At 32.0% G+C, this 26,172-nt stretch overlaps 1 protein-coding gene across 5 annotated transcripts in view; it reads left to right on the forward strand.

The window, feature by feature from the left end:
* The window catches only part of LOC129938349 (uncharacterized), a 281,645-nt gene that overhangs the window by 67,991 nt on the left and 187,482 nt on the right, over nucleotides 1–26,172 (forward strand). For 3 of the 5 annotated variants that reach the window (XM_056045839.1, XM_056045843.1, XM_056045844.1), the window contains exon 2: nucleotides 24,674–25,072. In XM_056045839.1, the coding sequence (XP_055901814.1) occupies nucleotides 24,982–25,072 (91 nt within the window). In that variant the 5' untranslated portion in view covers nucleotides 24,674–24,981. Of the gene's footprint in view, nucleotides 1–11,960; nucleotides 12,204–24,444; nucleotides 24,592–24,673; nucleotides 25,073–26,172 lie in introns of those variants that run through there. The other 2 variants (XM_056045840.1, XM_056045842.1) reach the window with 2 other exon arrangements.

The following is a 26,172-nucleotide window of genomic DNA, read 5'->3' on the forward strand; positions in this document are numbered from 1 at the left end:
ATGGATTTTTTTATTGGACAGGAAGTGAGCAATGAACAAATTTCTATCTTTAGTTGGTAATATTTTAAAACAAATTTGGTTAAAGTATTATGCAATAAACATGATTAATTCAAGTCAAGATTTATATTTCAGAATTAAATGGCGCCCAACGAAGTTTCAAATTTGTCTAATAAAGTATTAAATACAAAGAGAAGTAAACTAGAATTTAAAAACAATAAGCTCTTTGACCTCCTGTTAAACTGGAGAATATTGTAAGCCATTAAATTTGGAAACAAAATAGAACAGCTTTAAATAGAATTTCTCAAAAAAACTTTAATTTTTAAATTTTTGTTTGAATATTGTTGGAGCTTCACTTTTAATTAATTTTGTATATATACACATTTTTCATTTTTGTTTAGCAATATTTTTGGTATGCAGTTTAATATATTAATATACATTTTGTACTTGATTTTGGTAAAAAAAATGTTGATTTTGGTAAATATGTGTTAAAAAATCCAAAATGATCCTAAAATCACATATTGAAAGTTTGTGCACACAAAAAATTGAAATATTCTGATTAGTTATTGAAAAAAAAAAATTAAAAAAAAATATTAGATCAAAAGTCGAAAGACGAAAAAAGTACCTTCAAGGACAAATCAAATATGGTTAACAAGGTAAATGGCAATTTTGTTAAGAGAAAAACACACAGTTTGGAAAAAGGCCCTCAGATACCCAAACACAGAAAACTGTGTGGCATATAGAAAAATGTGTGCCAAACTTAAACGAAAGTCAATCATTTCTAAACGAGCTTCATGGGATAACTTCACTAACACAATGAACCCTTCCCTTGATATAAGAACCTTATGGAGTAGGATTAAATTTTTCGCTCACCAATCTCAGGTAGAAAATTTCCTTACATGCTTTAAGAAGGACAAATGCAAAACGACCCAAAAACAATTGCAAATACATTCGGAAAGAAGTGGCAAGCATACAGTTCAGATAGTTCCTATCGATCCAGTATTATTGAAAATAAAAAAAAACTTCAGTCTACAAGATCTTGTGCCACCCACAAACCATAGACCTTATACACTTCTAACAGAACGTGTTACGCGCACTAAACTAGAACTGGCTCTTAAGATAGCCAAAGGAACTAGCCCAGGTGAGGACAAAATTACTTACAAGATGGTAAAACTATGCTACTATAGCCTCAAAGACAGAGTTTGCTCTCTCTATAATGACATTATATCGACTGGGACTTTTCCATACGACTGAAAAAGAGCAAAACTTAAACCGATTCCGAAAACATCACGAAAAAATCATGATTTCAATGAATATCGCCCAATTTCCCTCCTCCCTCCTATTCTCTTAAAAATGTTTGAAAAAATTATTGCTAGACAAATTGGTTGGTTAATGGAAGAGAAGGCTAACCAAGGACAGCATGGTTTCAGACCTAAAAGAGGATTTTCAACTCTACTTCATCTTCTAGAGCACACACTTCCTGGAAATTTATCGAAAACTAAACACAGCGTTATCATTTCATCAGATTTAGGAAAAGCATTTGATAGAGTTATGATAGTGCCAATTATATAACCGCTTCCACCTAAAGGAATACTTTTAATGGTCATGTCATTATTAGTGGTAGAACTTTTCGAGTTAATGTTGAAGGTTATAACACCTTAACCATGAAAATGGACAATTGAACACCACAAATATCTCCGCTCTCATTTGTCCTATGTAACGCATATATTGACTCGCTAATGTTGAAACTCTTCCAGCCGCTTCAAAATCTCGACTTTATTATAGTATATGCTGACAATAATTGCGTTGCTGCTTCTGGAGAACTTACCCAGGTGAAAGATACTTTGGAAAAAGCTGATTTAACAATGTTTAACTGGGCTAAAGAAGTTGGTGTGATTATTCCTCCATCGTTGCGTTGCATCTATGCCAAAAAAGAAAATGTACCACCCTCCCACTTGTTTTACGGGATATAACCATTCCTCTTAAAAGAGAAATAAAAATACTGGACTTCTTCTGGAAATCTAAAATGGGGCACACATGCAAAGAATCTAATTAACCAGATTAAACGACAGAGGAATGCTTTAAAATGATCTGTTCAAAGCGAAAAGGTCCACATCTTGAAACTGCACTGCAAAAACTCTAGTCTCTAGTACCCTCCGGTGTAAATATTTGTATGTGGACCACCTTAGGAATATTAGCAATATTGGCTCAGCCATCAACGATTGTTTTCGAACAGCCTCTGGAGCTCTAAGAGCCACAAAAAAAAAACCCTAACATAAGAAGCAGGCTATGAATCTTTTGAACACTTTGAATCTGCAAAACACTTACAGATCCAGTCCATCCCCTCTTCAAGGCTGCTGAAGATGTGATTAACACTACAAAACCGATCAGGAAATATTCCAAATCTGCCCTTATAAAAATGACATTTATAGTTCCCAATCTAAGCTCTTTTTCATTCAATAATACGAAAACATTAGGAGGTAATCTACCACCTTGGTAAAGACATATACTTCCCATTAACACCAATCTTGCTGGGTACAAAAAGAAAAATAATACTGACGTTATATTTAGAAGGCTTCACCAAGAAATGATCTCTGCCTATAACGCTGATAGAATCTTCTACACAGACAGTTCGTACAAAGAAGACAATTGGTGTTCATACGCAGTCATTCAGTTACAACCAGGGACATTGACATCAGTCTCTGAACACGTAAGAACTGTGATGAGATTGTACCAAATATGTTCAACTTTCTTACTTCTTTCAAGGGTTAACAGTTTTCGATGAGAGTTCCATTAGCGATTAGCTTAATTGTTACTGGCTCCCACAGTTTGTTGGACTGATTCTTGACAGAGCTTTCGGTTTGGCTATTTGTTTCCAGGTGGGCGGGTGTTGATTTGAAATTATTTATTTATACAGTAAATGGAAATTCGTTTATAAAATTGTGTCGTAGAAACACTATCATTGCAATGCCAGCGTTCTCAAACATTTGTTCTGCATTACCTACATTTTGGAAAAAATACAATCATTCACAAGAATAGTCTTCTTAATTTATTAAATTTGATTTGAATCAACATTTTATGTTTTAATAATATTTATGTTGATAGTTATGTTGAAAATAAGTTTTTAAGCTTTTATTTATTTTACAAATTTATTATTGATTTCCTAAGTTTTACTTATCGATTGAAATTTATATCTATATCTTCTCCCTTCTCAAGATATAGGATAGCTGTCAACATCCCGGAAGTATGCAATCAAATTGTATTGGGTTAAAATCATAAACGGATAAAGAAATAAAAACCAATTTGCAATACAGAATGTCAAGTACGGTTTTTGTACAAATTCTTTCCTTTTTGAAAAACGAACTATCGATTCGGTACAGAATTCATAATTTTACGTCAATTTGTAAAATTAACTCCCTACGGAGCGAATTGCTGGTGTGCCACAGGGTTCTGTTTTGTATCCGACACTGTATTTAATATTTTTACTGATGATTTCCTGTCTCCCAATGCAATGGTATTTTTTGCTGACGATAGTTATCTTAGTTTTTAAACATTTTTCGATTTTGGAACTGCAAACATAAATTTCCATTAATTCACATATGTGCTGTCTTCAAAAATGCCGCAAGATGTTTAGGTTTTCTGAGACAATGGAAGAAATTCGTCCCTATATCTGATCTACCTACAATTTTTTTAAACCAATATAGAGATGTATAACTTACATCTCTGGTCTGATTCTCCAGAAACGTACTTAAGTCTCTTAGACAATATTCAACGAAGAGTTTTTGAAACGCCTTGTGACAAGAGTATCAATAGCTCAATTAAGTCACCTAAAAATCATTGTAAACTTTCTTCGTCGTTTTACTTAACACTCCATGCTCTCGCCTTAAACAGGTCTCAACCGTAATACTCGCGTTTTTAATGTCCATCAGTTCTACCTTGAGCCTAACATCTGCCGTATACTGGGAAGAAGAAGAACTGAGAATCGTTGTTTAGCCGTTCGACGCAAATGTGGATTGATTTACTATGCTCTATTTTTCCCTGTCTGCAATGTTCAAGAACTCTAACTAATAAACACCGACACCTCCTTCTTTCCTAATACTAATACAATAGAATGTGTACAAAAAGTTAGAAGGTTTTCAAAACAACGTCGATTCTTAGCGTAACTTTGTAAATCATGCTTAGCAATTGCAATAGGTTCAGAATTACTTTGTTCTTAATTTCAATAATTTTCCGTTAATGTCACATAGCTCTCGGCATCAATTTTTAACCACCCATCTCTCATTTTTAATATTGTTTCAGGATTTTTCGTGTGCTAATGTCTTTTTTAAGAAACGCCAAATGATAGGCAACGATCAATGGTTCAAAAGCAAGCAGCACCTAGACATATGCTTCTAAGATAGTGTTCTTAAAAAAAATACATTGAATTTCTAATTAAAAGTGTTGGCGGCGGATTTCCTCAAATGGGGTTTGAAAATAATATTTTACAGCAGTAAAAAGTTGTTTAAAACTTTCTTCAGCCTCATAACTACATCCTTACTAGAAATCATGTCTTAATATTACTCCGTTGCGACGTGAAGGACGGACAAACAAACAAACAAACAAACAAACACACAAACAAACTGAATCTTACATTTATAATATTAGTATACCTAAAAACAGTATTCCAAATTTGTCGCCTATAGTAATTTTATATAAAATGTATATTGATGCATTTGAGTCTTGTCCGAAATTTAAAACCTTATGAATCAACTTCGAAACACCCTGTTAAAAAAGCAATTTATCAGTACAGCAACATGTTGCCAGCTGCATTACTGCTTATATGTATTACATTACAATATATGCAACGTAGCCTCCCATAGATAAAGTTTGTCCGCTCAAGGAGGTCATTTATCCAAATTATTAATGTTTTACTGTCATTGGTTTGGACAGCCTGGCACCTCAGACGCAATAAATTGTTTATACAATTTGCAGTTTCTCTACAGCCTACTTAAGATATGATACCGCGCTGCGGCGCGTCGGTCGTAGTAATCCCAGTCCCAATGGCTGTAAAGGTTTTTGAAAAAACTCCACCCACACGTGTGAAGAAAGGTTGTTTTTGCATATCTCCATGCATATCAGGCTACAACAAAACCAGCTTAAGAGTCATAAAGTAGTTTGCCATGCATATGACCATAATATACCATGACTAGATCACAGCAGACCCAAGACCATGTTGATATGGGGACGGACGCGAAAATGTGGGACCCTTCTTAAGCATTCTACGCACACAAGTCGGTTGTAGCTGATGATGGTGAGGTACAGAAGACTAATGATATCTCATTGTTCATTCAAAGCTCGCCTCTTGTAACCTCAAAGGCGTGGTGAATGGTGACTGTGATGTGATTGCAGAGGCCAACTCACTAAACAAGAATTTCACTGCAAACAATTCTCGCTTATGAACTCGACTTCATACACAAAATCAACGCTTAGAGCTGCCATTTTTTGATGATTTCTACGTGGTTCCGTAAAATACCGTTGATTTGTTTTAGATAAACAAGAGGCCCCATAAGCCGCCTTTGTAAGCCTCTCGAAGATACAAAGAACTCTGTGAGAACAAGGTCAAACCCAGTGCGGTAAATAATAAAGTACACATCTGTATGGTGCCACAGTACAGCGAAGCAGCGATACATTCTACGCACATTTGTCACGCATTTTCAACCATTGCCGAAGAGTGAAGATGGGGACGGTGAAAAAGTGGGCTAGGAGAACCTGAACCTGGCTTATTCCATCAGCTGATGATTACGATCGTAATTACATGCTAGAGTTGCAGTTAATTTTCAGTTTGTTAGCGCGAGCATCTAGCGGCTGCGATCAACTATGACGATGGACGATTGGTGAACGACGACGCACGTTGCGGTCCATATTAGTGCGGTCCGGTTGTGATCTGATCCATTCTCGGCTTCATCATCCCGCCATGCGCCATCGCCGCCCGCCCCTCCATAGCAGTAAGAAATGGTCATTCCATCTTTCTGTCTTTTTATTTTGTTGTTGTATTTTTATAGTTTTGAATTTTTTGTAGGTTAATTCCGTGCTTAGAGTTGGAAGTATTTTCTAAGTGAGAGGATTTTCTTGTTTTTGAAATTATTATGAGACTAAATTAGAGAGGGACATGGGGGAAAATGGGGTAAATGCACTTTTGAATGATTGGAGTATCTTTGGAATGATCTTGTTGCCATAGAAAGGAAATTACTATCTTTTCTTTGATTAGGTGGGTTGGTTGTGTATACACGCCTTAAAGTAATTAAATTTAAGCCTCGCGAGAATGCGTGCCATGATGCATGATGTTTGTGATGATGCATGTTTAAGGAGAAAATAAATCCTATGAGATCTTGATGAAATGGGTGTGTAATTTAAGATGAGTGTCTTATTATTACTGTAGGAATGGAATTTAGGTGCTGAAAAAAATTCCGTTGTACTAATGACAGTTGTAATGCATTCGAGATGACAATTGACAAATTGAGAGGTAGCTTAGGCATGTTGTTATATTTTATCATCCGTCATTTTTTTATGGTGACCTGAATACAATTTTTTTTTGTCATTTTAGGTTTTTCGAATAATGAAGAGAAATCAAGTCTTAAAGGCTAAAAGGCTAAAAGCTAACTTAAAGGTGCCGTCATACCTGCAAGGCTCACTCAACCCATGCTTATTGATGAGTTGTTAGACCATATTATTTTCGAATCACTAATTAGAAAGCATGATATTTGTTTTCCGTTGCTTATTCAAATTTCTATTTTGAAGTATACAAAAAAAATTATTTGACTAGCAGTATTATCAAATACGAACTTTTGGGACCATATTGTTGCCCCTGTTGTCTATCACCCAAGCTATGTCATAAATTTGTTTTCAATTTAATAAATTTAAAGGTACGACGAAAGACCTATTTTACCAAACACTTTTCACTTTGCATCTTTGCACTTCGAGTTTGGAAATTACGTTTCACCAAACCCAAATGTGCAAAGAGGAAATTATTGAATTGAAAAGTTTGCCTCTTTGAAAACAACGTTTCATCAAACTCAAAATTGTAATGTTCAAAGTCTTTTCTGCAAAGTGAAATGTTTTGTTATTTTGCAAAGTAAGTGTTCTTTTTGTTTCACTAAACAATAAACTTTGCAAATTATATTTTAAATTTTGAAAAGATTTTCAGTTATATGCAAAAAGAACAAAAATTTAGTAAAAGTTGTCGAAAACTAATAACAAAATCAATGAAACGCTTTGAAAATGGAAGAGTAAAAATTTGTTAACAGGACAATGTACAGTGGCATTTTTTTTATTTGACGAGTTCACTAAAAAACATGAATTTTGAATTTTAAGGTTAGCGCATTGATTTATCTCAATTTCAAAAATGTCTGATTTTGTAGAAGTTTTTTAGTCCGTCGATATCGTAGTCATCCTTCGATATCGAAAATGATTCTTCGCAAAAAGAGAGAGTTTTCGATGAACAAAAAGTACCATCGAAATTGTGTTGTCTAAAATTGTAAATAAACTACTTTTAAATACGAATTAATTGCAATGTTGTATTTTAAACTGGAGAAACACTTTTACTTTTCAAATAAGGTCCGAAAAGTTGACAAGTGTGGAAGGCTTTTCACTTTGCTAATTTGGTGAAAAGTTTTACAGAACATTATTTGTTTACAAAGAGTTTGGTAAAATAGGCGCCAGGTTCCGTTGCTGCCTTGAACTAATTTAATTTCGAAAAAATTGGCTACGGAATGCGAGGTTGTATTTTGATATTGAAGTAAAGGAATATTTTATAAGATGCATCAAAAAGATGTTTGTTTTCATATATGCTTTGTTAAAGGCTGTATGTCCTCGAAAGCTTCACAAAATGCATCTATCTAAAAGTCTAAATGTCATAAGTCACATGATTTTCTCTAAGAGAAATAAACCGATTTGTGTAGTGTAAATTATCAATTTTAATAAGATTATGTAAATTAAGCTGACATTTCTTATTCAAAAACCCTGCACTTATATCAAAATTGGATTAGTATTTTTGAAAATGAATTTTGATTTAAAAAAAATTTGTTTGATATTTAACTGACTCCAAATATCTTATAAACCTATTTCAAATTTGTACCTAAAATAAGTATAAATTAGGAAAAAAAATCGAGACCCTCTGTTTAAGATTTTTTAAAGTTTTACAAAATGTTAGTTGCCACATTTTGTGCACGATACAAAAAAGTTATAAGTCAATATCTTTCCTTGTCATCAAGATACATGAGTAGAAACGATGGTTTATCAGTTTTTAGTTTTATTTATAGGTTAGCTTGTTTTTTAAAATTCGTCTTTAACAATTGTGTATAGTATTTCCTATAAAAACAAACTTAATTGTATTTTTCTAAAAATTTTAACAGATGCTAAAAACAGTATTTTTTATAAGATAAAATTAGTTTGAAGTTCGTTATTTCAATTGTTACTTCAATTTTTCTAAGAACTTTACAAGATGTCAATGCATGTTTTGAGGTGACACATATTTGTTTCAGTTTTTTTTTGTTTGGTTTTTAGAAAAACTGTTCATCTTGTATTACTTCACAATGTAAAATATAAAATTAAATTGAAAATTCTAGCTTTACTCCTTTGAGTTTACCGTATAACGCACACCAAAAATATATCTAAGACAAATTTTGTATATACAAAATTAAAAAGTATAAATTTAATAAATCAAGGTTTCTTTGTTTAATTAAAAGGCATTTATGTACATTTGGTCGCTTTGTTTTTAATTGCTTTAGTAAATAAAGTACACGACTAAGTCTCAGGAACTTGCTCCTGTATCCAAAGACTATGTTTCTGAATAGTTCTTATATTAAAAATTGAAAAATAAAATAAAATTGTCTTAAAAAATGAATATGCCATTTAGTTAATCACAAAAACCTTGATTTATTAAAATTATTTCCCAAACTCGTCACACTTGTATTTTTTCCAAATTAATTTCTTATATACTAAATTCTTCAAATTTATTTAAAAAATGGTAAAGTTATTCAAAAAGTCATAAAACAACAATGAAATATTATCTAGAGATAAGAAAAAAATTTAAGAGTAAATGTGATACAAATCTACTATTTTTAGTCTTAAACAAATTAAAATAAAGCTTAACGCGAATCTGCTTAGAACCTTTATTTTTAAAACTGAACTCAATCGACCCTATAGTTAGAGATGTAGGCTCGAGGACAAGCAGACAGGCAGAATCTGGGGACCCACTTTTTTCGACTTATCTACCATCGCAATGTCATGTTTGATTAAAATCTGGAGATGAGAACGCAATACTTGCCATATAGTTCCTTTATGTATGTCGAAAATAAAATCAAACAAAACGAGTTATTAATGAAGTAAAGTTTTTTTTAAACGAGTGGAAGTTAATTTTATATCTTTAAAGTTAATAAAACAAAAGACGATAAAAGGTATTGAAAAAATAATATACTTAAACAATTTACAAAAAATATGATTTGTTACACACACATAGTTAAAAGTGGCTGTCCATGATGAGAAGAGACAGACACTTAGGCCAGTTTAATGGCCCATTGTGATACCACATGAATCTTGAGCTTTCTTCTAAGCTCAATGGAACCAGTTTGAGTCCCTTACAAAACGTAATAGGCTGATTATGCTGATTTAGATCGTTTGAATTGTTTAAGAAGAACTCTTCTAGGTAAATCTTGCGTTTTTGAGCAGAGCATGTACAGAGAAGGTGAAGAATTGTTTCCTGCTCTTCCTCGTCCATACAGCTTCTACAAAAGTCATTTGAGATTACGCCTAACCGCGTGGCGTGCTTTCCTATTAGACAGTGTCAATCGTTTTTTAAATAAAGCAACACTAAAAATAATTTTTGTTAGTTTCATCATTTCACGTACAGAAATTTACCTCAAAAATAATTTTGTACCATAAAACGCACGCTCTTTTCTATTAGATATTTTAAAGAAAAATCCGAGTATTTTCATAATAAAAGTAAAAACCTCAATAAAGAAGGGATGCTTTTAAAATTTCGAAGCAATCTTCATTTTAGTAAGTAATCAATAGATGGCGCTTTGTCAAACTCCTAAACGTTTCATGTTCAATTTAATAGCATAACCAGCTGGGGCATTTATTTTGTAGTAAACGAAATACAGTGAATTTTAATTTTTAAATTTTTGGTGTTAACATAGTCGGCCACGTTTTTCGTAGACTAAAGTTTATCATAGTGAATATAATACAACCAAATACGCAATGCAATAAACTGCCAGACCAATTCTGTACTGTTTTTTCAGGAAAGAAATGAATTGGTTTAGAGTATTTTTCCGGATAGGTATACAGAGTAATTATTTGAATCATCTCAGTCATCGGGCTATATTGACAGCCAACAATGTTGACGAAATTAATTCCAGGTATAACAGTTTTGTTATTTGTTGTTAATATAAATTAAATTCACTAGATATACCTGGAATGATCGCATAAAATAATAAATATTATTTTTAGAAGATTTAAAACTATCTGCCTACCTACCTCATTTATAAGTTTAACTGTTACATTTTATTAACTAAAAACTATGTTATATTCTCATTTGTTACAAATTAAATATAAGTTATAATAAATTTTAAATTTAATTCTTCTGTATTAGTTGTTGATTGTACGAAATAAGAAATAATAAATAATAATCGTGAATAATTATTTCATTGTAATAAAGGTCGCCATGAGTTTTAAAAAATAATATTATATAATATATAATATATAATAAATAATATATAATAATTATAATATATATAATAATTATAATATATATAATAATATAATTATATAATATATAGTAATTATATAATGTATTTGTCGAAAAGCGTCTGACACAGAAACGCGTGGCAAGGTCTTCTAGATTTTTAATTAAAATCAAATTTCCAAAACGATTTTTCTATAAAGTAACTTAATTTATTTCTATGTAAACTATCATTTCAAAAATGAATTACATATATAATATCTTTAGTGTTCGAAGATAAAATTTGAAGACAAAAATGTTTAGAGCCAATAAAATAATTGATTTTATTAGAGAATATTTAAAATCGTAAAAATAAAAACTTTAAAACATTAAATTATTTTATTGCAAATTCAACATTTCTGCCGTATGCATAAACAGCCACGGTAACAAAATTGTTACTTTTTTCAAATATTGCACAAATGACGACACAAATCAAAACTTAGGTACATTATACGACTCATTTTATTATCATTTATATATCTTAGATTTTTTGTCTAAATAACCAATAAACTGATTTATGGCAATAATGTTGATATATTGTAAACCCCTTTAAAAAAAAACACCCTTTATAAACATTTTCTTTTTGAAGTAAAATGTATTTTCAATGCAACTTCCCTTTTACTCTCACGACACACATATCTTACTTAAATTTATTGGCAATGTCGCCAAAAACAAATAAAAAACAAACAGAAATAAGATAACAACACACCTACATTTTCTGCCACTTGTTATCTTGGCCAAAAGTTTATTTTTATTACTTCTAACCCGATTTATTTGTTGCTTCTCTACTATTTTGAAAAAAAAAAGACATCTTCATTGAGGAATTTTTTAATTGTTTAATTGTCTGATTTGATTTTATAGGTTAATGGCAAAAAAGAAAAGAAATTGCCACTATCAAAATTTAAAATCAATCAAATTTCCTGTGAATGATTACTCAGAAATAAAATGTTTAAATATTCTCACACTCAAAACACAACCTGCTTATCAAAATTCCACAAATGATAAGAAGCAGAATTTTATAAGAGACGAAAAGTAAAAAAAATTGCCTTAATTTAAATGGAGGGGTAGAATGTTTATTGCAATCGTGTTTCATTGATAACGAAAAAGAAATACAAAAAATAAGACACCCTTATCAATGTACAACAATGTGTACTTATGTATAAACGCCCTCCTAAAAAAAGTCTGAAATACAATTCAGTACCTTATAAAATGCGAGTGCGCGATCTCTTTAAGCCAATTTTCTTGCCGTGAGTGTGTGAATATTTTTCCATAAATTTCAAGCAAACGAAAAACAAAAATTCGGAAACACATGGAAAAATAAACATTTTTCAAAAATTTTATTTTAAATAAAACGAAAAATAAATCGAAATAAACCAAAAACAACGCAAGAACACAAATCTCCGGAAAAGAATTTTGTTTGTTTGTTTGAGAACTTTGTTGACGTTTACAGGTGCGTTGTTGCTCAGTTTTTGAAAAGTTCTTTTCTGCTAAATCGGAATAAAATTTCGCAAAATCTTCGAATATGCGCGCGCAACTGTTTTTCTTCTTTTTTTTTTTAATTTTTAACAAAGTAATAATTTATAGGTATTTCGTCTTTAGAAGAGGGAACATTTGTTTTTATTTTGAAATCTAAAATAAGAATCATGTCTACTTGAATCTTGAAGTGAACCAGAGCAAATTTTTGTTGGCACACTTGGATTGTTTCTTTTATTTTATTTTATTTTATTTTATTTTATTTTATTTTATTTCAAAGGGGAAAACAAAAATAGGGGATTATTTTAATCAGGAGATCAGTTTTTTGTTGAAGAATTTCTAGACATTCATAAAATATTAAAAAAGAGATTAAGATAAAAATATATAATTTGTGACAAAAAATAAATAAATTAATGTGTAAATGATGAGGTGACGCACTCGTCTACCTTGTTAAATGATTTGGGGTGAGCCACCATCATGGGGTTGAATTGAATTGTATTCACATATTATTTAAATTCAATTGAGTAATCGAATAATGGGTAAATGGGAAGAATGTTGCACTCGATTGAATAATATAAAAAAGAAGAAGAAAGACTTTTGATGAGATCAGGTCTTTTGATTGATTTTTTCTTTGAAGTTTAAAAATAACTGAAATAAATAACAGAAACAAAACTTGGATACATTGTTCTTATAGAAAATTGAAATTTGTTGTATTTTTTTTAAATGATAATGAAAATAAACCATTTTGTTCCTTTTGTTTTGATAGTATTTTTGTTCAAAAGTCTTTTTAAAATGTGGAACTCAGATATCAATCAAAAAGAGGCTGAGATGTGACCCACACTGCTAACTTCTCATACCGTCTGTTGATTTGTCTTTCTTAAAAGTTTGTAGGTTTTCGTGTTGGGTTAAAAAAGTTGTCAGTTGAATTATGTCTTCTTAAAAATTTTGAAATTACCAACAATATTTTGTATATAAAGAAATAGCTTTGTTTGAAAATCTAATTTTATTGAATAGATTTTTATTCGAAAACCAATTTTTACCAATTTAGTGCATTTCTTAAATTTTTACAAAATGGATAATTGAAATTAATTGGAGAGATATCAAGGACCGAACATCAATATTTCCGAAATTTGCGTACTCTTTCTTGTAGATTTTATTTTTTTATGAAAAACGGCCTGTTGGACTTTTATAAAAAAAAAACTACTGAATATCGAAAACAATATTTTCTGTAAAACAAAAATAGTTTAAGACAATACTTTTAATTTTTGAAAAGGTATTTGAGTCGAAAGTAAATTTTTACCAAGTAAAATAAAATTACTTTAAAGTCATAATCTCAAATTTTTAAAAAGATATTTGTGTCGAAAATCAATATTTACCAAATGTTGCACAATTTTCTTTTAAGGTTTTATTTTTTGTAAAAAAAACTGTGAATTCAATTTTTATCAACATTTTACTGAATGTTGACAACAATATTTCTTAAAAGGTATAAGTAGTTTAAAAAAGGTCGTACCCGTGTCATGATGGTTAGTGCGTTGGACTGTCATGCCAAAATTCTTGGGTTCGATCCCTGCCTATGCCATCTAAAAAGTCTTTTCACGGGTATTGCCCCTTGTGAGGAATTGACAAATTCTCCAAGATCAACTATTGTCATGAAAAAGTGCTTTCTTAAATTATCGGATTCGGCGTATAAATTATAGGTCCCCCTTATTTTTTTTAAGTAGTTTAAAGCCAATATTTCAAAGTACTTAAAAGATATTTCGGGCGAAAGTACATTGTTACTAACTTTTATCAATTTTTTTGTTTAGGTTTTTATTTTTTGGAAAAAACTGTCAATTCGATTTTACTAAAAAATTTTCCGAATGTTGAAAATAATATTTCTTATAAAATAAAATTACTTTGAAGCCATAATCTCAAAGGTTTAAAAACATATTTTCAATTTTTACTAACTTTTATGAAATTTTCGTTTAATTTTTTTTATTTTTTGTAAATAAAACTGTCAATTTCTCACAATTTTCCCGAATGTTAAAAACAATATTTCTTATAAGTTAAAATTAGTTGGAAGCTATTATATAAATTTTTAAAAGATATTTGTGTCGAAATTCAATTTTTACCAACTTATTTTTTTCCAAAAACAAAACTGTCAGTTTGATGTTTCTCAAAATTTTACCAGATGTTAAAAACGTAATTTTCGTTGCACAAAAACATTTTTTATTCGTAAAATTTTCGAGGTGAAACATTTTTTTTTTTTTCAATTTTTTTGATTTATAAAAAAAACTTCAATTGGATTTTTTTTTTTTTTTTTTAAATATACTTGTTTAGTATCACGTTACAATATATTACATAAAATTTAATTGAAAATCACCCGCTCAATTTTCTTGGGAGCCCTTTTTGCAATTTTCTGCATTATTATCTGTATAACAAAATTTAATTGAAATCGACATCTCTACTGTCTAGAGCTAAAAAAAATCGTCGCGAACGTACGGAAGTACATCCGTACAGACGCACACACATACATTTTTCTAAAATCTTTTATTTCGACTCTTAAGACTTTAAAAAATCGAAAAATGTCAAAATTTTCAATTTGACAAATCGGACCCATTACAATAACTGCCTATGGGAAGTTAATAGCTCCACATATCGAGACTGTATGGCATTATTTTATACAAATTCGAAAACAAATTCCAAAAAAAACATGAAATTAGTCCCCAACTTTAAGAATTGCCTTACCAATTTACAAAAGTTAAAAAACTGCAACAAAGTTGGTCACATTGCACTAAAGTGAAATAAAGCCAAATTATTTTAAGAAATATGACCAACTTATTTTACCATAATAAAAGCACGGTGCCGTGAAATAAAGCCAAGTAAAATAAGGACAACTTTTAACAGTTGGTCTTATTACACAAAAACACTTTTGGTTCTGTTTGGTTTGTCATTAATTCATAGAAACTCAACCTCGCACCTACTTTAAATCCTGCAGTGTGTCGAAGCAGGGAGGCAGCATGCCCTCCTTAACACATCTCACCGTAAAAGTGTATTGGTCTTATTTCTCAAAATAGTTTGGCCTAATTTCACTTTGTCAAAGAGCAATATGTCCATCTGCTGAAAATTGGCTTTATTTCACTTTATTTCACTTGTGCAATAAGGTAAAATATTTACAAGTTGGTCTTATTTCACTTGGCCTTATTTCACGGTACCGAAAAGCACCCAGCATTGCGATAAGTGAATAAATAAATAAATTGCGTGGCGCAACAGTCTGTTTAAAACCAGGGCCTTGTGACTTAGAACTCTTAACCATTCCTGTGTGCGAGTACTGTTGTCAAGGATGGAGGGGACCCAGAGTTTTAAGTCGATTCCGATCAGCCATTTTGAGAAAGCTAATTTGAAAAAGAAGCTATTGTGTTAAAGATTGAGCATCTGCTATTTTTTTCCATAAATTAAAAATTACAAAATATTTATACTTTTTCTTGGAGAATTTAATAACTTGTAGATTTTTTTTAAAGTGAATACTTTAATTTTAATGATCAACTTTTGTTAAAAAATAAAATATTCTTTCCTTCAGATATTAAGAACGATGGTTATAAATTTTATTCTCAAGAATTTTTTGATGATTCTTCATCATTTGCTTAGTGAAAACAATTGTTAGGTAGAAATGGCGATCTCAAGACAACCTAGCATGAGATTCAATCACCGCTTTAGTGCGCCGTTTTGGTACAATTGGTAACTTGTATATATTTTTTAATGCAAATAATTTGTATTTTGATCAAATGTTTGCTATCATTTATATTTACACAAATTTACATTTTGAAAAACTTGCCCAGAATTAAACATTTTTTTTTCTTTACTTTGAAAACATGACAAAATTTCGATCATCAAAAAATAAGTTGTTGTTCACAGACTTGAAAAAATCAAATTTTTAAATGTGACTTATGACTTCAGTTATTTTTTATATTTTAAAGAAATATTTGTGATAAAAAGTGTTAACAAACAACTTACTGAGAAAATTCGATCCTTTTCTAAAGTAAGTAGAACCCTCAAAAATACATTTCAAGTATTTAAACATTTACCTGCTGTTTTTTCGTTTCACGCTATGAAAGTCAAATAATTGTCACTAGTGATTTTCCCACAATTAAATTTTTTAACCCTGAACTTAAAACCGCCTTTAAATAAGATCGAATACTCGTGTTATCGTTTTCTTGATAGAAATATGTCCTTAAGCCTTAGACCGCTCATAACGTACAAAAAAAAAAACTCATCTCAAGGAAAATGAAAGAAATGGTTTGTACATCCTATTAATTTGTTTAAATATAAAAACCATTTGTTCTCAAATGTGTGTTCCTAGTCCATCACTTATAACTTTACATTCTGACAGTATTTTTAAAAAGTTTACAAAATTTGAATAAAAACATTTTTTGTAACCCGAAAACGATAAAATGTTTTGGTTTTTTTTCGGAAAAAGTTAAAAATACTTTATTTATGATGAAATAAGTTTGCTTTCAATTTTCAGCGTTTTTTACAGAGATATTTAAGTCGAAAATCGGGTTTTACCAATTTTGTGTAGTATTTTTAAGACAAATATTTTTGTATTTTATAAAAAGTTGTCAATTTGCATTTTTCTAAAAATTTAAGCAACTGTCTGAAACTATGTTTCTTAAACAACTTTAATAAACTTGAGCCAATGTATTAATGTTTTGCATGGATATTCGAGTCGGAAATCAATTTTTACCAACTATTAGTAGTTTTTAGGTTTTTCTTATTTGGCAAAAGCTGCTAGTTTTGTTTAAATTTAACCACATGTCAAAAACGTTATTCTTTGATGCACACAATTATATTATATATAAAGGCTGATTTTTAAAAGCTACGAAATTTTTTTTTCAAAAACAAACATATACAATTCAGAAAAATGCATAAAATCCTTATATGAATCGATAGTACGGTCCATATAGTTTAATGTTTCAAGATTATTTCATGCAAATGTTGACCTTGACCGCGCGGCGGTTCAAACGGTCCATCCGCTTAGTCCAATTTTGGTATACTCTTTCCAACATTTCGTCCGATATCTCGCGAATAAATGCCTTAATGTTGTCTTCCAACGAGTCCATTGAAGCGGGCATGTCTGCATATACATGAGCTTTAAAGAAGCCCCACCAAAAATAGTCAAAAGGCTTTAAATCGCACGATCTAGGCGGCCAATTGAGCGGCCCCGAACGTGAAATAAAATGTGTACCGAACTAGCCTTGGCACCGTCTTATTAAAACCACATGTCATGCAAGTCAAGCACCTGCATTTTGGGCAAGCAAAAGTTGGATATCATTTCACGGTAGCGCTCAACATTCACACTTACTTTACGATTCGCATCATCTTTGAAGAAGTACGGTCCAATAATGCCACCAGCGCATAAATCGCACCGAACTGTGACTTGTTCTGAATGCATTGGTAGCTCTTTTCTGGCTGATACTCCAAAATCGACAATTCTTATTTACGTATCCAATGAGCCAAAAATGAGCTTCGTTGCCATTTTTTTTAAAGTCCTTTCTGTATCTTTTGTAGGTATAATCCATAAAATTAAATATATCTTAAGACGATATCACTGTTGGTTCTTGAGATATGTGAAACACAAAAAGCTATCCCGAAAGTACACACAAATATCTTTTGATTAAATTAATTAAATAAGCCAAAAATTAAAATGTATAGTTGAAAGTACCCTTCTTACGAAAAGCAAATAAATTACTTAGGCCACTGTTTTTCTGAGTGAAAATGTAATGGTGAAGTAAAAATGTATTAAAGTTTTCTTATTCAATATGCTAATTCGTTTAAAATAAACAAAATAATCTAAAACTTTATGTATAGCAATCATATGGTGTTATCAATGCAGTTTTGATTTACGTATGCAAGAAAGTAAACACTCAATTCAATACCTCTGTGCAAATAACCCCTTTAAGCTTTATTTTATTATCAATTCATTTGAGATTATTATTCTTGCAAACAAATGAAAACACCTTTAGAGCGAAAAGGAGATTAGATTAATATCAACAAAGCATTTGGCAATATACCTTAAAGCAAGAAGTATCTACAATAGTAATTAATTTCCATAAGACTTCAATCTTTAGCAAATTGAATCAAATATTTAATAATATTGGTGATAAATGCATTAAGAATACTTTTTAAAAATTAAATTTAAAAAAGTACAAATTTTTAACTATTCGTCTCTTAAACTTTTTAAAAAAGTGTGTTTAATCAACTTTTCAACAAAATTAAACAAAAAGATATTAAATAATTAAGTTGTGTCTAAAGGAAAGTTCAAAATATTCAAGTGTCTGGCGTATTCAAGTGCTTTGAAATTAAAAGTCATTGAATAAATTCTCAATGGAAATATACCTTTTTTACCTATCTATTAATTAAAGTTGTTCTATTAAAGTGAAAAATATTTACATTTAAAGTTTTATTGTTGAAAACGTGGATTCTTTTCAAAAACATACAAAAGTGTATGAAGTGTCTGATAAAAGTTCTGCAGACTTTTAGATGTTTTTGGGCTTAAACTGTACCTGAAATTATGAGTTATTGTGGTTATCTTGAGTGAAATTTTGTCACTTTGTTTCTATGAGCTTAAATGGTTATGACTTTCACATATTTGTTTTTAATCTGTGCTTGAGGAAGAATAAATATTAAACATTTGAAAATCATCAAAACAACATAGTAATAAGGTATAATTTGTTTTTCGTTAATAACATTTCACTGTGAATATTTAATGTCAAGATTAAAGAGCTGCAGATACATTTTTATCGGTTAAGTTTTGGGTCACCTTAGACTTATAATATAAAGGAACAAAATATCGTATTGTATGTCCAAAAAATTAAAATAAGTAAATACAAATACAATCTATTTTAAAATTAAAGTTGATTCTTATTTCCAAACTATTGAAGCACAATAATTAATAAAGGGATTTTCATTAAGTGCTTGCTATTTATAATACAAAGCGTGTGTAAGATATCATTCAAATTTTGCATTCATTTGAAAGCACATCGATGCCTTTACGTTTGAAATATAACGTTGTTCAAAAGCATACCGTGACTTTTATGAGTAAGCTGCATCTACAATGTCAAATTTTCCAGAACCCTGGTGCATAAATAGGGTAAAATTGAGAGATGGTATGAGATATGTTCGCTTTAGCTTATTGACATAGACCTGTGGCATTAGAAAACCGTACGTGTTCAACGTTATATCGGCTAATTGTGCTTTCATCTACTTGCACAATTAATAAACGTACTTTCGTACTTCAAATGGTTCAATGTAAAGTCCATAGTGAACCCTTCCCTTCAAATGGTCCATTGGCTTCAATTTGTGAATCAGCTTTATCTCGTACACTAAACTTATTACTGAGTAAACGCTCTCAAAGTTGAGGTCAACGACTCCGTTAAAACATTTTTGCTCAAAGGTTAGGTTAGGTTGGAGTGGCTGTCCAGATGTCATTGACGCACGTAGACCTCAAAGGTCCATTGTGATACTCATGGGAAGGTTACTCATGGGAGAGTAATGAACTTAAACAAACCATTTCGTACTTTTAATAAAGTTTGAGAGACGTTTTGTTTCAATCGTTGCCAGTTCACTGGTATTATCGAAGAAGGGATTACCAACAAAGTTATTCCTTCTAATGGAGAGTGCTGGACATGTACATAGAAAATGTTGAACTGTTTCCTCTTCCTCCTCGTCCATGAGGCTTCTACAAAAGTCATTTGTGTAAACCCCTAGCCTCAGAGCATGTTTTCCTATTAGTCAGTGTCCTATTATTACTTTGTACTTTGTCTGCTCAGGGATATAAAGCCTTTTGACCGTTTTAAGTCTATGCTTGGCCATATTTGCTTGATTGCTAGGCAGGTGGTACTCTGTGACCACCTAGCATTTGTTGATTCTAGAGCATATTGCTTGAGAAGATATTTGCATGTAGCAAGTGGTGTTCCTATGTTATGTTTTTGTCTAACATAAGGCAGAAGTGTTCCGTTTTTGGCGAGCTCATCGGCTTTGCAATTTCCCGGAATGTCTCTGTGGCGCGGCACCCAAATGAGGTGAATGTTAAACTGTCATCTCGTTCAGAGATGATCGACAATCGTGAACTGTTTGAGAGTTTGTGGAGACAGACGCGAGAGATTTAAGAGCGGCTTGGCTGTCTGAGAAGATTCGTATATCCTTACAAGATATAACGTTTTCTTTGAGCCAGGATAGTGCTTCTTTAATCGCCATTACTTCTGCCTGGAATACACTACATTAATTGGGAAGTCTATAGGATAGACTGAGATTCAGTTGTTCCGAATATATACCACTTCCAACACGGAGATCGGTCTTTGAACCGTCTGTATAGAAGTGAACCGCATCGTCTTCCAGGGGTCTCTCTTCTTCCCAGGAGGATCTTGAAGAGATGGACACATGGAAGCTTTTACCGAATACCATTTTTGTGGTGGTATTGTCTAAGCGATCTGGGATGGATCTGAAACTGTCTAGAATAGTAGTATGTTCAGCCTCACACATGAGTTGGCTGCCACCATTTTGGAGAAGATGTCAAGAGGTGTTAGGTTTAAAAGCACTTCCAGTGCTGCGGTTGGTGTTGAACGAAGTGCTCCTGTGATGCACATACCTGCTGACCGCTGGACTTTGATGAGCTTATTTAGATTTACCATCTTGTCCAGTGCGGTCCACCATACGACGGCTCCATAAATGAGTATCGGCCTGATTACGGAAGTGTATAGCCAGTGGGTTATTTTTGGGGAGAAGCCCCATTTTGATCCTATGGCCTTTTTACAAGTAAAAAGCGCTGCAGTAGCCTTTTTTACTCTTTCACCAATATTTGCCTTCCAATTTAGTTTTTTGTCTAAAATGAGGCCTAAATATTTAGCTTGGTCGAAAAAGCTTAACGGTATTCCTCTAACCTTGGGTGGGCTAAACTGAGGAATTTTATATCTTCTCGAAAAGAGTATTAATTCTGTTTTATGTGGGTTGACGTTCAAGCCGCATTGCTTAGCCTATTTTGTTAGCCTATTTAATGCATTTTGTAGGAGTTCCGAGAGAACTTAGGGGTGCTTCCCAGATACAAATATTGCAACGTCGTCAGCATAGGCAATCACCTTGAAACCCTCTGTTTCCAATGATGTAAGTAGATCGTTTACTACCATGTTCCATAAAAGAGGTGAAAGGACCCCACCTTGGGGGGTGCCTCGATTCACCGATCCGGTGGTAGTAAAACTTTTCATGCTAGAAGTTATTGTCCTGCTTTTGAGCATGAGACTTATAAGATCTATGAGTGATTTCTCTGATTTCAGCTTATCCATTGTTTTGTGATCGCCTGGTAACTGACGTTGTTGTGTTACTCTAAAAATATTTTTTCGGCCGGTTTTTTAACCATAGGTAAGATAAAATAGGCCATAAAGTCCTTCCTACAATTCAAATCGCCAGGTCCAGACAGCATCTTCCCTATGATGCTACAAAAGAGGGCAGATCTAATGAACCCACATCTTTTCAATACGTTCGATAATAGCCTCAGATGAAGATTTGTTCCTAGGTCGTGACGCAAAGTCAGAGTTGTTTTCATTCCTAAATCTGGGCAACCCATCCGAACTACCGCTAAAGACTGATGACTAATTAGTCTTACATCATTTATTCTCAAAACTTAAGAAAGACTTCTAGATATTCATATTCAATGTAACATCGGGTCTGAAGTTTTATCTCCTTCACAACATGCCTATTCTTAAAACAAAAGTCTAGAAACAGCTCTACACTGCTTGATGAGAACTATAGAAAAAGCCCTCACGGGTCTAGAAATACAACAGTTTATTATGTACTGTGGTGGTGGACTGAGTGATTCAGTGATTAAAGTATCAACATCAGAGGAACAGAGGAACGCCTCAAGGAGGATTACTCTTACCACTTTTACGAATTTTGGTCATGAACGAAATACTTATCAAACTCGCATACAATAGTGTCAAAGCAGTAGCCTATGCCGATTACGTAGCTCTACTGGCGACAAGGAAATTTATAACCACTATAAGTGAAAACTAAAACATTCTTTATCAGAGTTTAAACAAGAAGAAAAACTCCGGCTTGACCCTTTTAAAATAGGCCTAATACTCCTTGCAAATAAAAAATACCAATACAATATAAGTTCTAGTATAGATGAAACCCCAGATAAATTATCAAATTAAGTTAAAAAGCTGAACTGAGGCCCAAATACTTGGGAGAGATCCAAAAAATCTCTAATGGCATTCAATAGAAACTGAGGACCAAACCCCAAAATCATACTGTGGATGTACACTGCAATCGTACTCGCTTATGGTATCGTGGTATTGTGGAATGTCTAGAGCAAGGTAAAAATCTAAAAAACTTCACATAGGTACAGATAATGGTATGCAGGAATGGAAGCAATACTCAATTGTACACCCCTGAAACTTTACGAAAAGAAAACTGCTGCAAACAGTGCCTAACGGCCCATCGGAAACGCACAGATTCTACATGAATATATAAGTGAAGAGATATTGGAGTAACTGCAGGTTTCTTTTCTGAAAATCTCAATCATTCCAACTCTTTCAGAATCCCCGATCAAAGCAGTGTCTTCTAAGTCGAGATTGGCAGTAAAAGGTCTCAGTGATGGCGCTATCATAAGCTGATATCACCATTCACATTGATAGCCAAGCAGCAATAAAATCGATGTTTGCCACAGTAATAAAATCTAAGCTTGTAAATTACTGTCGCCAAGAACTTACGGTTCATTGCTTCCAGCATAACATAAGACTCTGCTGGGTATCAGGACACAGTGATGTTCCTGGCAACAAGAGAGCTGATAACCTGGCGAGGATGGATTCAACTCTTACTCTGCACCAATCCTGTATAGACTCGCGTATGTTTATACTCCCATCTTGTGACAAAACTAGTGCCCGTTTTATTATGCACTTGCCTTAGGAAGAGACTTCTTTAATGATCTTGAAAAACTGGTAGACATTTCAGGAAACCGCTTATAAGACTTTATCAAAGCCAAGAACAAGACGATCTATAGACATCATAGGTTTTTATATTTTATTTTCAAAGAAGTTCAATACTTCAGAGTATTACAACGGATCTTCATCGATCTAAGTGGTGATAACTTCATTAATCGGAAGACTATTTACCTAACCTAACCAAACATCTTCCCATCCTAAAATAATAGAAGACAAAATTAAAACCAACTTTTGAAGCTACAGAATCCCACAAAGAAAATATAAAATTTTAGACATTTTTTTTTTAAGTTCGTCTTTACATAAACATACATATATAAGTTGTGTAACTCCTAATTTTGCAAGTATAAATCCAAAAACAAAACCGCTTTAAATGTCTCAAAGTTTGTGATTTAAGAACACATTAAAAAATAGTAGCATACCAAGTAAAATAAAATAGGTCGACAGCACTGATCACAATAACTAATAAATCAAGTTAATAATAATGCCTTAGTTTCTGGAATTAAGATTGATCATTAAATTACCACTCCCTAGATTGTTTTAATTTATGTATAGTAATTCATTAAGAAACTATGAACTTCCGTAATAAATAATTACGGATATGACAGAATGCTATGACTAAAGTTGAACTTCCACCTAAAACACCTTTATATACATTTTAAAAATTCATTTCGAGCAATGAATCGACCAATGAAATGCATAAAATTCGCATCTGTATCTCGTCACTTTCAAGAGTATCTATCTGAAGTTCAGATACGTACGAAAACAAAACCAAAAACAAACATTCAAGAGAAAATATATCCGCTGCCGTCCATGTTTTTGGAACTAAGTATATATCCAATCCAAAGCCAAAAAGATGCGACGCGAAGGCAGCAAAGTGCACGCGTTCCTCCAAAACAAAAACCTCATCACTATGATGAGAGTCCATCACCCTCTGCCAGTCTCTGACTTCCTCCCCGTCCGATTTTAATAGAAGATGGGGCACAAAAAAAAGTCACATACAAGTTCTCGTACGCTTGATCGGTATAGTAGTTTATAGCGAATAATGCCAAAACAGCAGCCCTGGAGAGAAGCTCTTTAAGTTGATCACACAGTCTCGCCCCGGAGACGATTTCCATTCGAGTACCACAAACCTACTCTATACTATAGAATACTCGACTCATATATAATCAAATGTTCGCCACGACTATAAATTTTTGTATATAAATTTTATCTAACTTCGACCCGATCGACGGTGACGGTCGGATGTGACTTTTATTATAACGACGCTGCCGCCGACGTGTTAGATATTTTTTATAATAAATTAAGTTCTCTTTCAAATAAATACAAACAAAAATATAAACAAAGTCTGCATAGCTTTTTAAATTAAAGTTTATTTATAAATAATTAAATGTTAAGTGTTAATCAAAATACTTTTTGCTGTTTCTTATTTTAAACGATAACTTATTTTAAGTCTGTGTTGTTTTTCTTTCAGAAAGTGCCGGCTTTGAATCAACTTATATCTTTCTTATCGTTGGTGGTGCCTTGAACTTGAAAACAAAAAAAAATAAACTTTCAATTAAGAAAGAGAAAAGTATTTTCGTCGTCGTGTTTATGTTATTATATTTATTTTCTTAAACAATATCTAAACGTCAAAATTGACACATCAATGTTAACGACTACAGTGAGACGGTTAATAAACTTAACGAAAGAGAAAGTATCATCATCGAGTGACTAAGATTAGTACATTGATTGTTGATGTCATTTTTATGTTGGAGAAGAAGCTAATAATAGGAAGAAAATATGGAACACTTGGATTTGGCTGGTGTCATAACGACTCCATCATCAAATTGGCATTTACCGGCATTCGAACCAACGCCATTCGATCAGCAAGGTGAGTTTATTTTTCGTTAACTTACCAATTTTGAATATCAGAAAATTTTCTCTCATACATAAAATTTAAATTTTATCAACGCGACCATGAATCATGAACAAACATTTTTAAATAGTAAATTACTCACAACAACTCAATAATTATTGCGCAATTAAAAGAAAACACATTTTGAAATTTCTGTTCAATTTTTATTGTTTATCAAGATATAAACAAATTGATAAAATATTTGTGTATCTTACACAAACCATACGATTAAGTATATTTTGTACATGCTCCGTACGAGACTTTATTTAGATAAGGCAGTTAATAATAACAATATGTAAACGATTAACCTTGAGCTTGGAGCTGAAACAATTGTGTGAATGTTACAAAGTTGATGAGATAAGGAGTGGCAACATTTTTTTTTCTTCTGAAGAATGACATTGAAGTTGTGTAAGTCCTTTTAATCAGTTTTTATTATTATTGATTGTTTATCAAATTGAGGAGAAAAAGATTTCAGGGTTGTAATAAAACGACGAAAGGTAACCCTCAACCGAAACTATAGGCATTGGAGATATTTTGATGACAAATGTCAAGCTAACAGGGCTCCCAAAGCAAGTGGCCAATTTACAATGTTTTGATTATAAAAAATATGCTGAGTAAAGTCAAGACATGATTTCACTATTTAATAGAGTTTCTGTTGCAGATCTCACCAAGAAAATCTATAAATTTTCTATGAAGCTAAAAGATTCTCAATTTTTCGCTTTTGTAGACTTGCCTTTTCGAGAAAAGCATTTATTCTTCAGTATGTTCCAAAATGTTGGGCAATGATTTTGTCAGAGATTTTGTATGTAATTTTTTTCGAAATGCGAATATTGTATATTTCGTAGTGATTTCTTTTTGAACATTTAAAATAACTTTCTTAAGGCAAGAAGAAGCTTTTGGCTTGCTCCGCTTATTGTTCTCTTGAGGATTTTCCAGACTAGCTATTAGGCGATATAAATTTGGTTTCCAAGAGGAGAGGTTACTAGAGTTTAGGTCAACATCCACCTGCTCGGCAAGTTCTAACCAGTCCTTAAACCATCCACTTCGGGATTGGATTGTTTGAAGAACTACTTTTT

The sequence above is a fragment of the Eupeodes corollae genome, chromosome 1 (genome assembly GCF_945859685.1).
Source record: "Eupeodes corollae chromosome 1, idEupCoro1.1, whole genome shotgun sequence".
Lineage (NCBI taxonomy): Eukaryota > Metazoa > Arthropoda > Insecta > Diptera > Syrphidae > Eupeodes > Eupeodes corollae.